At 37.4% G+C, this 14847-nt stretch overlaps 4 protein-coding genes across 10 annotated transcripts; 1 reads left to right on the forward strand and 3 right to left on the reverse strand.

Annotated features, from left to right (window-relative positions):
• Positions 1-365: 365 nt before the first annotated feature.
• Positions 366-9887, reverse strand: LOC132196821 (ribosomal protein S6 kinase 2 beta). 3 transcript variants are annotated; one of them, XM_059619721.1, is made up of 15 exons: positions 9723-9884; positions 9289-9586; positions 7686-7727; positions 3954-4184; positions 3645-3889; positions 3417-3591; positions 3191-3356; positions 2974-3135; positions 2657-2922; positions 2507-2596; positions 2289-2444; positions 1995-2233; positions 1765-1939; positions 1629-1709; positions 366-1574 (listed from the first exon to the last, which is right to left on the reverse strand). In XM_059619721.1, exons 2-15 carry the CDS (start codon positions 9352-9354, stop codon positions 1446-1448), a joined length of 2223 nt encoding a protein of 740 aa, XP_059475704.1. In that variant the 5' UTR covers positions 9355-9586; positions 9723-9884; the 3' UTR covers positions 366-1445. The 3 variants fall into 3 exon arrangements, with proteins under 3 accessions (XP_059475704.1, XP_059475706.1, XP_059475705.1); XM_059619723.1 differs by lacking the exon at positions 7686-7727 and having other exon boundaries at positions 9723-9887; XM_059619722.1 differs by lacking the exon at positions 9723-9884 and having other exon boundaries at positions 9289-9599.
• On the forward strand, positions 9394-11211 carry LOC132196822 (proteasome assembly chaperone 1-like). Of its 4 annotated transcripts, XM_059619725.1 has the most exons (6): positions 9394-9578; positions 10177-10270; positions 10347-10426; positions 10499-10668; positions 10722-10914; positions 10967-11211. In XM_059619725.1, exons 1-6 carry the CDS (start codon positions 9575-9577, stop codon positions 11161-11163), a joined length of 738 nt encoding a protein of 245 aa, XP_059475708.1. In that variant the 5' UTR covers positions 9394-9574; the 3' UTR covers positions 11164-11211. The 4 variants fall into 4 exon arrangements, 2 of the variants coding, with proteins under 2 accessions (XP_059475708.1, XP_059475707.1); XR_009441798.1 differs by lacking the exons at positions 9394-9578; positions 10967-11211 and adding an exon at positions 9842-9859 and having other exon boundaries at positions 10722-10909; XR_009441797.1 differs by lacking the exons at positions 9394-9578; positions 10967-11211 and adding an exon at positions 9962-10105 and having other exon boundaries at positions 10722-10909.
• LOC132196823 (oligoribonuclease) lies at positions 11167-12352 on the reverse strand. 2 transcript variants are annotated; one of them, XM_059619726.1, is made up of 6 exons: positions 12155-12352; positions 11964-12088; positions 11732-11893; positions 11578-11674; positions 11386-11512; positions 11167-11331 (listed from the first exon to the last, which is right to left on the reverse strand). In XM_059619726.1, the coding sequence occupies exons 1-6, from the start codon at positions 12240-12242 to the stop codon at positions 11211-11213; spliced, it is 720 nt and encodes a 239-aa protein (XP_059475709.1). In that variant the 5' UTR covers positions 12243-12352; the 3' UTR covers positions 11167-11210. The 2 variants fall into 2 exon arrangements, with proteins under 2 accessions (XP_059475709.1, XP_059475710.1); XM_059619727.1 differs by having other exon boundaries at positions 11170-11331; positions 11964-12076; positions 12155-12350.
• Positions 12353-12528: 176 nt separating this feature from the next.
• Positions 12529-14726, reverse strand: LOC132197151 (uncharacterized). Its single transcript, XM_059620244.1, has 6 exons — positions 14513-14726; positions 14307-14428; positions 13804-13989; positions 13314-13478; positions 12903-13232; positions 12529-12844 (listed from the first exon to the last, which is right to left on the reverse strand). The coding sequence occupies exons 1-6, from the start codon at positions 14529-14531 to the stop codon at positions 12770-12772; spliced, it is 897 nt and encodes a 298-aa protein (XP_059476227.1). The 5' UTR covers positions 14532-14726; the 3' UTR covers positions 12529-12769.
• Positions 14727-14847: the final 121 nt, after the last annotated feature.

Genomic DNA, 14847 nt, shown 5'->3' on the forward strand with positions numbered 1-14847 from the left:
ATATGTTTCATATTTCTTTATAATTTTTTAATTAGAATTAAAAATAAAATTAAATAAAGCTTAGAGTATTTTCCATAGAATCTAAAAATATTTAATTTATTTAAAATAATTTATGAATAAAATCTTAGGATTGGAATAGAGGATCAGAAACAAAAACAAATTGCATAATTTGAAATGATCTTTTCTATATTTAAATTTTATATTATTACCTTCTCTCTTGATTGTAACAACTATAGTCAGTCATAGCCAAAGTGTTGATCAATAAATTGGGCGTTCAATTAATTTATATGAGATTATATTTTTTAATTTATTTGTTCAAAATCTTGTACAGTTTTCAGTAGCAGAGAAATAAAACAAGCATGGGATTTTATTTTATGTCCTATTATATTAATTCAATTTTAAAATCATAATTTATGTGATCAAGAATTTCAAGTCTGAACAACACCACACGTCATACTTTGCTTTAACTTTTGTGGTTGACAAATGCTGATAAATTTAATTTACAAAATATATAATATATCATGTTATGGCGCAGCATATTTAAGTAAAGTTGGTTTACTAACATTTACATTTTGCACTGGGAACAATGTTTTAATAGATTTAATTACTGTAATTTTTAAGACATCTAATATATTACCAGATTTTTCTCATGCATCTATAAGTGCTTATGAATTTAAACTTATCACACGCTCAGGGGACAACAACATCAAGAGACGACACATTTATTTAGCCTAAAATGCTTAGCCTGAAGAGGGGGGTGATCATCAGAGAAAATTCACAATACATACATGTTCAATCTGCAGACCTACATTGTCGCAAGATATAGAGACAAAGTATCACTCAACAGGGAATATTCAGAATTATATTTAGCACAGACAAATCAGCTTATTTTCCCTGTCCATATTATGGATAATTAATGTCCTCTTTCTTTTTTTTTACAAAACTATTTGTCATAAATTTTATTTTTAGGCCACATTAATTACGATTAATAACACATGATATTATTCAAAACTCCGTAAATGCAACAAGACCCCATTAAAAATGCGGTAACTCTGTGGTAAAATCCGTAAAGTAAAAGTTCATTTTGATATTGGCATCCATGGAGAGCATAAACGGGTGATGAAGATTCGTAGAAGTAGTTTAACAACATGGTTTTATTTCCATACCATCTTTACCATCTAATTTGCGGCAATTGTACTTTATCTGGAAACTAGCCAATATCTAAATAAAAAATGCAAAGATAAGAGCACTCGATTTTTAGTGCTCACAATACAAAACTATAAGCACCTCATTCCCTTGCTTTTAAAACAAAACTTGGTAAAATTGCCGCAATTTCGACGATATGCTTGATGCTAATTACTAAGATAATGAATGACCTTGATAGCACAGCTTACATTTCTAAGTTTACACAGGAAGAATTACGAGACAAGTTCGAAAGAGTTGTATCACATTTCTGTCGACGATTTGGGTCTGGACTTTCGTCGGCGCCTGGCAAGCTCAGACATCACAACCGGGCCGAGGTTAGGAGCCCTTGGGGACTGCAACATAGCTCGGTACGTTGCAGCAACAGCACCCTAAGTCAAGAAATCAATTCAATTTAAATTCTGAAACAAATATTATCTCCTTACCTTGATGTCTTGCGCTTTTTGAGGTTGCAGTTTCTGGCCAGGCAGTCCGTTAGGGTTGACCAGCCATGGATGCAAAAGCAACTGAATTAAACCATAATAAGACTTTTTTTGATGGTTTTGAGCAAAAGTAGTATACCTGTGTAGCAGTTGGCCTCCTGTTTGGATCCATGTCTAGCATTTTTGAGACAAGGTCCTTGGCTTCACTACTAATATTCCTCCAAACACCATTGTCCAAATCAAATCGTCCTTCACCAATCCTACCTAAAATTTGGTTTGCTGTGTCGCTGGTTGAATTTACAAACGGAGCTTTCCTAAATATTTGGTAATAGATTGTTACTATACTTGTGCACAGAAACTAAAACTCACCCTGCAAGCATAATGTAAAGAATGATGCCAAGGCTCCAGATGTCACATGCAGCGTCATAGCCTTGCTTTTTCAGCACCTCGGGCGCCACAAAATTGGCAGTGTAACAAGGTGTCATTAAAAGACCATTTTCTGCGCGCAGCTGTTTTGCAAAGCCGAAGTCACACAACCGAATGCCCTGTGGGTTCATCTGCGTTGTTGCAAACAATAAATTTGAAGGTTTCAGATCCCGATGAACCACCTAGGCCAAGATTTACTTAAATTCTATTCCTAAAGAAACCAGTGACCACACTTACTCCATTTTGATGCAAGTAGGAAACAGTCTGAACAATAACATTCATCACAGCCGACGCTTCGCGTTCCGAATAGGGGTGATGCTGGATTTGGTCCAGCAACTCTCCTCCTTTCATCAATTCCATTACAAGGTAGACTGAATTCTCATCTTGGTATGCCTGAAAGCAAGTAGATTTATATTAGTTTAAAAAGCTATTTATATTTCTGCAGTCAATCTCACGTCTCGTAATGTCACAATATTTGGGTGTTGCCCGTAACGTAAAAGTATATCTATCTCCTCATGACAGTCTCTCTTTGATTTATCAATTATCTGTAAAAATGAGTCAATTTATCCTTAGTTCATGTAATTTTGGCATTTAATAAAACATACCTTTACTGCATACTCCATTCTAGATGATCTGTGAACACATCTTCTGCACACAGAGTAGCTCCCTGACCCAATTTGCTCTTCAACTTCATACTCGTCTGACAACTTGTTGGTTTTTATATAGGAATGTTTGAGGGGCTCAGGCATTTTGTCTAACATCTGAGTCATTTGCAGTGGCATATCATCACCGTCCAATAGTGTAGGATCAACAAAACTGAACCCTCGGAAGAGTTCGTGTGCGTTTGCACTAGGAGGAACTCCAGGAGAATCTGGTTGAAAATGGTTTAAAATTTATTTTCAGTTGATTACAATAAGAGTACCTTTAGGAGTTTTTGATGTGTATTCTGAATCGAAACAGTGAGCATCGTCAGCCCTACTGACGGCAGGTTTGAAGGGAGGGGAAATTTCTTTATTGTACAACTTGTCCCAGTCAATAGTGGCAAAGAATGAATGTGCCTTGATTTCTTGCACTCCCTCAGGGCCTGAATAAAAAAAAACTGATCATCGATAAATTAGATAAAATACCAACAACATTACCTGCACCTAAACGATTTACAGGATTTCGTTTGAAGAGCACCCTCAAAAGCGCCTGGGCTTCAGGCGACAAGAACGCAGGCATTCCTAATTTGGCCTTGAGAATCTGGGTCATAGTTTCCTTGCGATTGCTGCCTTGGAACGGCAGCGCCCCTGTCAGCATCTCGTACTGCAATTCAAGTGTGATCAAGGGCTCTCGAGATGGAGGATGCGTAATAATGAGACCCACCATAAGAACTCCAAAGGACCACCAGTCAGCAGCAAATGAGTGTCCCTTACGGTTCACCACCTCAGGAGCCATGTACTCCACGGTGCCGCAAAAGGAGAACGCTTGGTCGTCAACAGGTTGCTTGCTCAAGCCAAAGTCGGTTAAGGAAATATGTCCGTCAGCGTCAAGAAGAATACTGAGAAAAAATGTCAGTACAAGATGAAAGTTGAAACAAAAAGATGTGCACACTTTTCTGGCTTGAGATCCCTGTAAATGATACCGATAGAGTGCAGGTGGTCGAGAGCAAGAGCCAGTTCGGCCAGGTAGAACTTGACGTCCTCCTCGGTGAACATGACCTCTTTGGACAGCCTGGTGAAAAGGTCTCCACCGCGTAGGAAGTCCAGTATGAGGTAGAGCTTGCCTTCAGTCTGGAAGGCATAGTGCAGCCGAACAATGAAAGGGTGCCGGACGTCCACAAGTATATTTCGTTCCACCTGGAACATAAAAAAAAAACTTATAAAACATTCCCTACAGAAGAAAATATAATGATAAGCTTACCTTAGTTCGAACGCGGTCCCTGACCTTCAGTGTGGCTTTCTTCAGCACCTTCATAGCATACAGGGTGCCACTGTCCAGACCCACGATTTTCCGCACCAGGAACACCTTGCCAAAGGAGCCCTGGCCGAGAACCTTGAGCAACTCAAACTGACTGGGGTCAGCTTTGTCATGGCCCTCTTTGACCACCTCCTGCAGCTCAATTTCGTGAGTTGAATCGCCATTGTGGTTTGACTGCAAAAAGATAAAAAAAAAATCAAAACCTAGTTTTATACTACAAAGCCTACAAAAATTAAAATAAAATATCAAATAAACCTTTACTTTATTAAAATAATATTTATTAAGGGGATGAAAAATACTATTTATAATTTTACTATATTTTTAAACCTTTTTTTGTTTATTTCTGTTTCCAATTAAATTATTCACTAAAAAAGGAAACTTGAGTAGACCAAAATTTTGGTTTCAATTGAAATTCATAGAGTGGCAGAAGAAAACACAAAACCAATAACCATTAACAAACTGGTCGAAAATCAATTTGCGCCGAGTGCACTTGCATTTGAAAAGCTACCGTGTTTGACAGCGCAAATTGAGTTCGCCACAATCCAATTTTGCTTTAGGCACCTTTTGAAAAATAAACTTTCTGCCTTCAATGAAGTATGTGTAGGAGCGTTATTTATACACGGATCAATAACGTTCCATTACGAAAATGAGCTTTTCAGATTTGACAAGCGACAGTGACTGACTGGCACATCCCTGAGCCATTGATACCGTAATTAGCGACTTCTTTGTTGCCGCCGGAGAGCACCGGCATTCTGCACAAATCAATATTTCGCCAGCCGCGCGCAAAAGCAACCGCGCTCGCATGCATTATCGCATTTTGCGCTCCACCAACACTGCAATCGCCCTTTTATATTTTGTTTCCCATTAGCAATGATATCGCCAAACCTTGACGGACTTATTAAGTCGATATTGGTTAAGGAAGGTTGTTGAAGCAGAGGCTCAAGTGCGACGCCTCTTGACATTGTCTGTAATAATTTCCAACTAGGCAATGCGTCACACTGTGGGGTCGGAATGCGAGAAAGCACGTAGGTGGTGCGAAATCAACATCTTTGAGTTCAAGATGCTCTTCTCAAGTGCTTGTTATAAATATTTAAAGGAATTGCTTGGATGGAGCAGAATGAAATTTTGGTATTGTATTTTTTTTTTAAATTAAATTTTACATTTAACAAGGAAATGACAACTATTTTTCCTCCGCTCATAAGGAGGGACCCGAATTGGATGATACAAGCAAAAATCTTTTATTTTTACTTTCACTGCGGATGAATGAAGCCATTCTCGGTGTGCTTATCCAACGTGGGGCGAAATGACGTGCCCTCTTTCCCTTGCGTCTCATCATCTTACTCTGCACGATGAGGACATGACAAGAACGGAAGAAGTCGCATAAGTGAGTTACCGATTTAGAACAAAGAAAGAAATAGTTGCATAAGACGAACGGCTCAACTTGGTCGCTAATTTTAGCTCTGATGGATTCGTTTCAAGACTCGCACGACGCGGCTTGCAAAAATCAATATGTGTCATTTGCACATCAAGACGTGCGTGTTGCCGTTCAATATGGCTTTCTCGGGACACTTGTTATGCATGTGTTTATGATGCGCAATTGCAAATAGTTTATCAATATGGATCAATATGGCTTCAATAAAATCTTTGGATAAGGGCAATATTTCATATTCTGACGAATTTTAAATTTGTATTTTTACGAAAGTTTATTTTTAAAAGAATAAAAATTTTCAAGCCTAAACTTTTAATTTTTTTTAACTTGAACGTGTGGCTGCTTTTGTGAACCGCGAGTTGCCCTTTTGATGCATTCATTTGCAAGATTGTCAATTGCCTTTGATTGAAACGCCCAGGCATTCACAACATGTCAAAGACATACCCAGCCAGAAAGGTGGCCGACAGTGAGTCATTGCAAATTTCACCGCACCTCCTAGTTCCTTGCAATATGAATGTCCGTCCACTCCAATCCCAAGATTCTTTTCTTCCAAAAATGCACCCCAGACACCAGTTCTGAACCCATTAAAAGCAATGCATGATAAAAAAAAACAGTAATTATAAGATTGGTGAAAATTGGTTTAAAATCAGTTAATGTTAATACACATGTAAATTTTTTTTTAAATTGATGCCCTTTGAAAATTTTATATTTAATTGAAAAAAAAATTAAAATTAATAATATTTACCATTACCACTAATAGTGATGTTGATAAATCATGTTTGAAGAAAAGTTCTTACTTGAAAAGCGGCAAAAACATGGCTTCATTTTTCAAAATTTCGCTGTAGGTCCGCTTAATGGGTCCAAATACCTGGCTGGTCAGCGTGCAAAGGACCCAAATGTTTGGCAGGTCAGCGTGCAAAGGGTCCAAATACATATTTCGTAATTTTACAGTAGAGGGGGTAAAAGAAGAAATACTGATATTTCAAGTTATAAATTATCTTGTACATTAAATCTCAAATATACTTGTTGGAATGAAATTATTGCACTAAAATCTATTAATTAAAGTTGAAAATAGTGCTTACATTATGATACACTCTTGCGTTTTGATTTTTTAATGCTAGATCAAAAAAGCGAAAGTTGAAAATTATATTAAAAAAATAGTTTTAATCATGGAATCGCAATAAAAATCACCAAAAAGGGTTAAAATATTTCCGGAAATGATATTCCAAGGTCAAATTTGTTTTATTTTACCTGGTACATATTAAACATAGAGGTTTGCGTTTTTTATTGTTATTCAGTACCTATTAAAAAAAATTTAGTAAATAGTTACATGAAAATCATCGCAATGGACCGTGCTTTTATATATTTTAGAGATAAAATTTGTTTAATTAAGGGTTGGCCTTGAAAAGAAGCATTTTTTGAAAAAATATGAAATAAATGTATGAAAAATATTTTTGAAAACCTATTTCATCTTTTCGTAAGACAATTTACCTTTTTGCGGTCATTTTCTTTCCAAGTTTTTCAATTTTGGTCCAGCGGTTACAAAACTACAGCCCTCGATGCAAACCCTTGTTCTAGGTAGTATTCTAGGTAGAATTAAACATATCTGACCTTGATATTGCCATTATTTTGCTAAAACGATCTAAATTGCATATTTCCAAAACAATCACAACAGTATTTTAATTTTATTCCTCTAATTTACATAAGCAGCCCTGTACATTGGTATATAAGCTATGGAGCCATTTAATTTGCATAAATTGATGCGTTAATTTAGATAATTTTTCTATTAAATTTAGTTAGTACCCATATTTCATGGGTCGAAATAAGTCAATTGGAATCAGTTTTCACGCAAATTTTTATATTGGTCAAAATAGTATTTAGCCCCTTTGGCATTTAGCCACTTTGGCATTTGGACCCTTTGCACGCTGACCAGCCAGGTATTTGGACCCATTAAGCGGACCTACAGCGATTTGTAACTTAAATTTTCAACTTAAATTTATTTGCTTTTAATACCATTTTTTAAACTTCAATTGCCCTGTTTTTAATCATTTTTGTCGCATCTAATAAAATCTTATACAAAACATGTGGTCAAATTTTTTGTTTCCTTCTATCTCGTGTAAAAATATGAAAACAAGACTACACGCTACGTCTTTCCGTGTTTATATCTCTAGCTTTGATGAATGTTAAAAATAACTATAAAGTAAACTAAAAACAACATTTCTACAGGGGAAAGCGAGGAGACTCACCTCGTTTGGGTCATCCACGACCATTTCCTCAGTACTGGCGACCTGCAAGCAGAGAAAAAGCGGAACTCTATAATATAGTTAGCCATTTAAACCAAGCTGCGTACACAAAATTACAGTAAATAAGTATTTACGCGCGAGCCAAGATAAACTTCGATCTGCAAAAGTGCGTTTCTAAGATTAAAAAAAAAAATGAGAGGAAATTGTGGCGAGATAAAATAATCGCGCGTGATTATTAATAAATATAATTATATAAAAAAAAAAAAAAATGAAACGGGCGAATTATCTGTGTGGCAAAAGTAACATAAATCAAATCAAACGCGCACGCCTTGTAGAATATACAGAGGCGCGGAAAAGATAAAAATATCAGGCGGAGCGGAAGACGAGGAAAAGGAGACCGTATTACGTTTAAGTAAGTGTCTTTTAGGCTTGCTGTCGTCGTTTGTGCTTTTCATTTTCTGTATCGTATTACAATGTTTTCAAAAAAAAAATTCCTCCGCGGGAGATATGAATATAGTAAGAATGCGGCAAAGCCACAAAACCGCCAAGATTAAATGCTCCAAGCACAACGATAATAAATAATACATTAGTTTTATGTTGCAATGCTCTGCTCAATTCTAGGGTCATTGGTTGGAAGCAGCAAAGTATATAACATAAAATAATTTATTAATTATTCAAATTTTTATTTAAATAAAGATAAGGTTCTCAAGTTCCAATAAATAAAAATATACCATTTAAAATTAAGTTTTTCCTCTGTTAACAAATTTTAGTAGGTTTTTGTTAAAATGAAAAAAAAACCATCAATTTAAAAAAAAAAAATTGATCTTCTTTTCGGTCACTGAAAAAATATGCAATAATTGAGGAGCTAAATTTCACATTTCCACTGTGTTTTTATTTAAATTTTTTTTTATTAATCGAAGTTTAAATAATTTGCAACTATTCACAAGTCTTAAATTTAAATAATTAAGTCCGTGTTTATCAAAACCAAATTTAGTTTTGTTTGCTTGCTTGTAACTAAAAATAACCCAAGAAACATAAACACCAATTTTGAAGCATGAATTTAGCTCCTATAAAAAAATATCGCTCAAAGGCCGGAATTTTCACCTTGCTTCTCTCTCGTTAGGGAAATGAGCAATTTGGCGAAAAATTCTCATCACGAGGTGAAAATCTTGAGGTGGAGTGCTCGCTGCTCCGAGCCCTTTTGAGCTTAATGAAAAATAAACACCGGCCAACGAAAGATAAAAGTGATAAGTTGTTGACTTTCAAGAAGTGACGTCCGCGGCTCAATTGCGTCTCCTTTTCATTTTGCCACAGGACGAGAATATAATCAGAAAATTGTTAGTTGATATAAGAATGAGCGAGACGTAAATTCGCAGAGGAAAGGCGTTGTCCGAAGCGAAACACGCACGCGGTCACGAGAGAATGAATGGGAATGAATGAATTCGAACAAAAGACTTGAATTTGAGTATTTCTTTCTCTCCATTCTCAATCCTCGTGCAAAATTTTATTCGCGAGAAAAATCGATAAATTATGCGCCACATTCCTCTCGCCACAAGTGACACGCAGAACGTGAGAACAGGAGCAAATTGATTAATCGTCTATTTACTTCCGAGTCTTCCTTGATCTGCACTTGCATGCGCTGCCATGGATCCGCCAGCACCGCCAACGGCATCTCCGCTCCTCAGCCTCTCTCTGGCGCGCTCACTGCAGCATCAACAACGCACCGCACATGAATATAACCAGTGGTCGGACGCTTTTCCTCTTCGGACACACGCGAATTCGATCCGGGGGCTGACTGGATGGATCGCCACTTGCTTGCGACTGCAGTCAAGTGAACACGAGCCTCGAGCTTGCGCCTTGCGGCGATTCCGATCCGCCAAACTTCACCAGGAATGGGTTGGTTGCTGCAAAAGCAAAAAATGAGTCGGTGCTCAAAACCGGTAACACCGACCGCTTTTCGCAAAATCGGTTCAGCTTCAGAAATTTGCACGCCAAAGTTAATGCATTCGGTGCGATTTTTCCTCAAAATCGTCTGCTCACCGGTTTTTAAGAAGTTTCAATCAATAATTCACTTTTTATGGCCAAATTTGAAGGTAATGGCTTAATTAATTAGATCCGTGAGGACCGATATAATGCACAGTTTGAATTCGCGGCCGGTGTGCAGGATTCTCACTGAAGTATGATTAAATAATATGTATAATAAAAATTAATTTATCAAAAATGTCCAAAACAAACAACACGATGTTAGTTCATTATTCGTCCGCTACTTTCACCTAGCGCAAAAATACTGAAACGCCCACCTGCTTGGCCTTGGCGCCGTGACTGTCTGTTTTGATTCGTTTTGATTTTTGCGGAGTTTAGTTGTTCGGTTTTTCAGTCAGTGTGATAAAGCTTGGAGATCAGGACCTGACTTCTTGAAATTTGTAAAAATTTTTTCTCCCTGTTCTTTTCTCCTCATTCCACACATAATACAACTGCATAATTATAATGGCAGCAACCTTTTTTGGTGAAATTGTCGAGCCGGCTTCAAGGGCCTGTTTTGATTTTGAGGAGGATAATTTTGAGGACGAGCAGTTGCTAGAGAAATGGTATATGTATATTCAATTTTTAAATCTTGGTAACTTGATTCAATTTTAAATAAATAACTGTTTTCGTTTTATGTAGTGAATTGTGCATTTCTTGGAAGACAGAAATCCCTAAGAACATCAAACTGCTTCTCATTTGTCAAGGACCAATTTCAAAAGGTATGTAGTTAACTTTAATTTAATTTTTATTTAAAATAATCTCCAAAATAAAATCATTTTAAATAACTTCAGCCTTTGCCGAGCACTATTTTATAGACGAAGGAAAATGCTGCGGGCAAGTTGAGAAGTCCCAACGATCTGTGAAAAAGGAAGCAGCTAAATTTTACAGCCTTTCCAATGATACTCTTGTTTGTGTGGCTACTGGCGTTGATGACACCCTCTCCACACTCTTTGTTGACCTCGTAAGTTAAGTGGATTGAAGAAAGTGAGCAAATTACAAAATTTTGCTTTTAAGGTTGCCTCAGTTGTGGATTTGGCTGCGAGGGTCATCATTATTTGCTCTCGACCTGCGTCACAATTCTTTGGAGAAAGCAAAAATGAGGAAGGAACCCTCAGGTGCCTGGCTGTTGCTGGAAAGACAGATGATTATGGCATAAAATGCAGCACACTTGAGCAGCCGAATTTCGTCTCTGGCGTTTCTGCTGCAGGCATGATTGTAGATTTTTAAATTTAAAATATGTTTTAATTGTGATGAATCAGTTCTCAGTTATTGCTGCTTGAAAAAGAAGAGTGCATGTCTGTTTGTGTGCTTTAGTGAAGATATTTCTGCGGTCATCGACTCACGAACCCTGACTCCGTTGGACCCAATTTTGATGTCGCCCTTGCTGCAACCTCTCCTCAAAGGCAACCGTCAAAGCAAAGTAAGTGGAATTTCCACAGGTAACATTTACATGTAAAAGTATTTCAAAATAAAATTATTCTGGCACAAGTTCATTTATGATTTTCAAACAAAAATTTTCTCTCGATAGTATTTCAATTCCTTGAGGCTGGCATAAATGTCTTCCATAGCTCTGTGATTGCCTTCCTTGTTAGGAGCTTGGTAAAACTTGCTAGGGTACCAATACCTTAAAAGTGTGTAAGCATAAGAGTTCGTGAAACTTATTTACGTCGTAACATACTTGCACAACTCTTTCACCGATGAAACATCAACAATCCTGTAGTGGAGATGTTGGTCAATTTTTGGCATGTATTTAGCTAGGAAAAGTCTATCCATGTACACAGTATTTCCAGCCAATCGAGCTTCACCTTCAAAATTAAATATTAAAATTAGTTATTGATTTAATTTGTTATTCAAGCAAGATCTGAGGTACCTTGCTTGATGCCATTTTCTTCAAGGAATTCCATAACCCATTTCTCTGCATCTGCCTCCGAGACTGTACTTTTCCTGCAGCTTTCAGTCAGTCCAGTCTGATAATTTTTTCAATCAATTTTTATTGCAAGCACCATCGGTACAAGAAAATTTACCTTCGAATGCTGGTTTGTGCACCATTCATTCATGTTGTCTAAAACATCATCCGATTGATGGATAACATACGACGGACCTTCTTTAACATTTTCCAGCTGACCGTCGCTAAGAAGACAGGCAAATTCCAAAATCTTGTCAGTCTCAACGTTGAGCCCACTCATCTGTGAAACAATACGAGCACGTTTTTTTTTGTCAGTTTGTTATTATAATTAACTGTACTAATTTATGCACCTCAAGATCAATCCACACAAGGGGATTTTTCAACGTTCTAGGAGCATCAATCATGGAATTGCCGGCTTTCTCCATTGTGCAGAATTTGCTACTGCTTATCCGCTTCGCTATGCCTATAAAATTAGCTTAATATTTAATAAGAAAATAATTTTATTTTCATGTTTCAAATTTAATACATTAAATTGTCTTACCCAAAAGCTTGAAACTATTGGAATAGGCTTTCAGAGAGTTCAACAAGAATTTGCTACAAAAACTACGAAGTGCCCCATGCTGTATCATAACACAGAATTTCTTATTTTGTCTACCCTCCTTATTTTGGCAAGGATTTTGTGTTAGTTAAAGCGGGGTGAAGCCGGGTGTACCACAATCAGCTGGCCAACAGCTGGCCCAGTTCTGTTGATTTTACGGAGGGGGAAGGGTCGTTGGGTCTTTTATTCCTCGCCCACTTTTACTAGTGGGTAGTAGAAAATGGAGATAAATATAAATATCTCAGTCACAAGTACTATTATTGAAATTAATTTAAATATTTACATGCTAATTTAAAAGATGTCAGATAAGATTTTTTTTGTCCAATTTTGTTTTTATTTCTGAAAACCATCAAAATATAAAGCTAAATATTATATCCTAATACAATAAAATGTAGTAAGCGCTTTTCTCTTCGAACAATATTCTGTGATGGAAATGGTTGGCGAGTACGGTTGATTCTTTAGAAAGTTCCGTGACAGCGGAATGATTAAATTTAACTCAGATTTTAATCAGACAGCAATAAGAAGCACAAAGTCTTGCTTTCACTCATGGTGTCACTTTCAGTCAGAGGTTGAATCCAGCTCTTTAACTCGTTGGCGCAGACGTTGTTGCTGGCGAGTAAGCAGAAGTCGTACCTGAAATTTTTTTTATTAATAACCAGCTCCTTGATCCAATTTAAAATCATTTCCGTACTTTATGATAAGTGTGTGACTGCTCTTCAAGCACTTTAATGTGGCTGATGGCCTCAGCAAGGATGGCCTGCTTTGTTGCAGTGGATTTTTCGTGCCGGAGTAAAGGTATTTGAATTCGCAGATGATCGAAACTTTGACCAAGCTCTGCGCGTCGAGAGCGCTCAGCAGCACCCTTCTGCACTCGTCTTGCAACCTCGGTGGTAGAAATTGAATTGCTCCTGACTGCAACCTGGCTGGTGCTGCGTCGTTTCCCTACCACTCCACCCCGGCGTGTACGCTTTGCAGGCACCACCACCAAAACGCCAGAATCTTCTTTTAATGGACGCAAAACCTATAAATTTTTCAATTATAATTATCATAAGTTTTAAAATATGGTGACGTAAAATACTGAAATCAGTGGAAAAAATTTAACCTGTTTGCGCAGATGGCACATTTTTGTGTGCTGTCTAAATTCGTGATCGAGCAAAACATTCAAACAGCGAGGACATTTTTTTGCAGAGTGTTCGTCCATTCGGTGAAACTCAAAATCGGCTTCATCTCCAAATTGCTGGTCACACAAGTGGCATGTGTAGGAATCCTTAATAAATGACAAATTTATTATTTTATATGTAAGAAGTGGAAACAAAATTGAAAATTTGAAGGAAAGTTTTAAAATTTTTTAATTTTAGAAGCATTAAATTTCAATATCATTTTTATCCTGCAACGGGTCTTTGGGGAAAATATTTTTTTCTGTTTCTAATAATAATAATATATTTTAAGAAATTACTTGTGCGATTTTAACAGCACAGTTTAACGAATAAAATAGTTTTTTTTGGACATTTTTGTATTCATAACCGAATATTGATCTCATTCAGTTAAATTAACTTGTGAAGCAGGCTAATTTAGTATCATCAGTATCATACCTCATGCTGTTGAAGATGAGTTTCATACTCGTCGTCTGTCGCCAGTGTTCTTCGACATCGAAGACAGGCACGTTTGTGTTCGTAACCAACATGACGCTCTAGGTCCTCAGTGGTGGAGAAGGTCCGGTCACAAAATGGACACTCAACACTTTCCTCCTCAGAACTCTCCTCCAAATTGACATCTTCCTACAATAATAAGTTTATTTATTATTAAATTAATTTTATCTTAAGGTCACCTGAAGTAAGTTTTTTTTCTGGGATAAAAAAAATGTTATGATTAAATTTTAAAGTCCATCATTTTAATAGAATTTTAGACTCACAAAATATGTAAACGAATTATTTAATCTTATTTAGAAAACAAAAATCCAAGCCTACGACAACAGCCTGATAGCCGCCCAGCTGTTATTGGTAGTAATGAGATTATTTATTTTATAATGGTAATGGAGACGGCGCCATGAGGGATAACTCCCTGCATTATAGTACCGCAAATTTTCAAAACAAACCTCATCAGCGGCGGCGTCAGCTTTTTTCGGTGCCAACGGATCGTCTTCGTCCTCCTCCTCCTCCCCATAAGTCGACGCGTCGATGGCTTCGCCGACGTAGCTGTTGCCTTCGAAGGCAGCGCCTGAAAGTGAGAGTTTTTAAAGCGACATGATGAGATGTTTTGAGCAGGGGGGCGTCCAAGCGGACGTGTGGCGGCTATACTCACTCATGTACACGTCGGACATCTCAAATTCGGTCGGTGGGGCACGTTATCCTCGGAGTTTAACGTTACAGACAGACGCACTCGTTGATTTCGCAACGCCCAATCTCAGCTGCGGGCACTGCGTGTCCAACCTGGGACACAGAAAGTGGGAGCACGTGGACGTCGACGGCTTCCCGAGTGGCCCTGCCGGGCGATTCCGAATCTGAGCTCGCTCATTGGTCGAGACTCGACTATCTGAAAGCCAAGCTCCAAGAGCGCTTCGTAGCGGACAAATAAGGAACTAGCGTTTTGTAAGATAAAACAATAAAAAAAAAAAACACCTTACAAATACACTGAAT

Source organism: Neocloeon triangulifer, unplaced genomic scaffold (genome assembly GCF_031216515.1).
Source record: "Neocloeon triangulifer isolate White Clay Creek 2 clone unplaced genomic scaffold, ASM3121651v1 ptg000012l, whole genome shotgun sequence".
NCBI lineage: Eukaryota > Metazoa > Arthropoda > Insecta > Ephemeroptera > Baetidae > Neocloeon > Neocloeon triangulifer.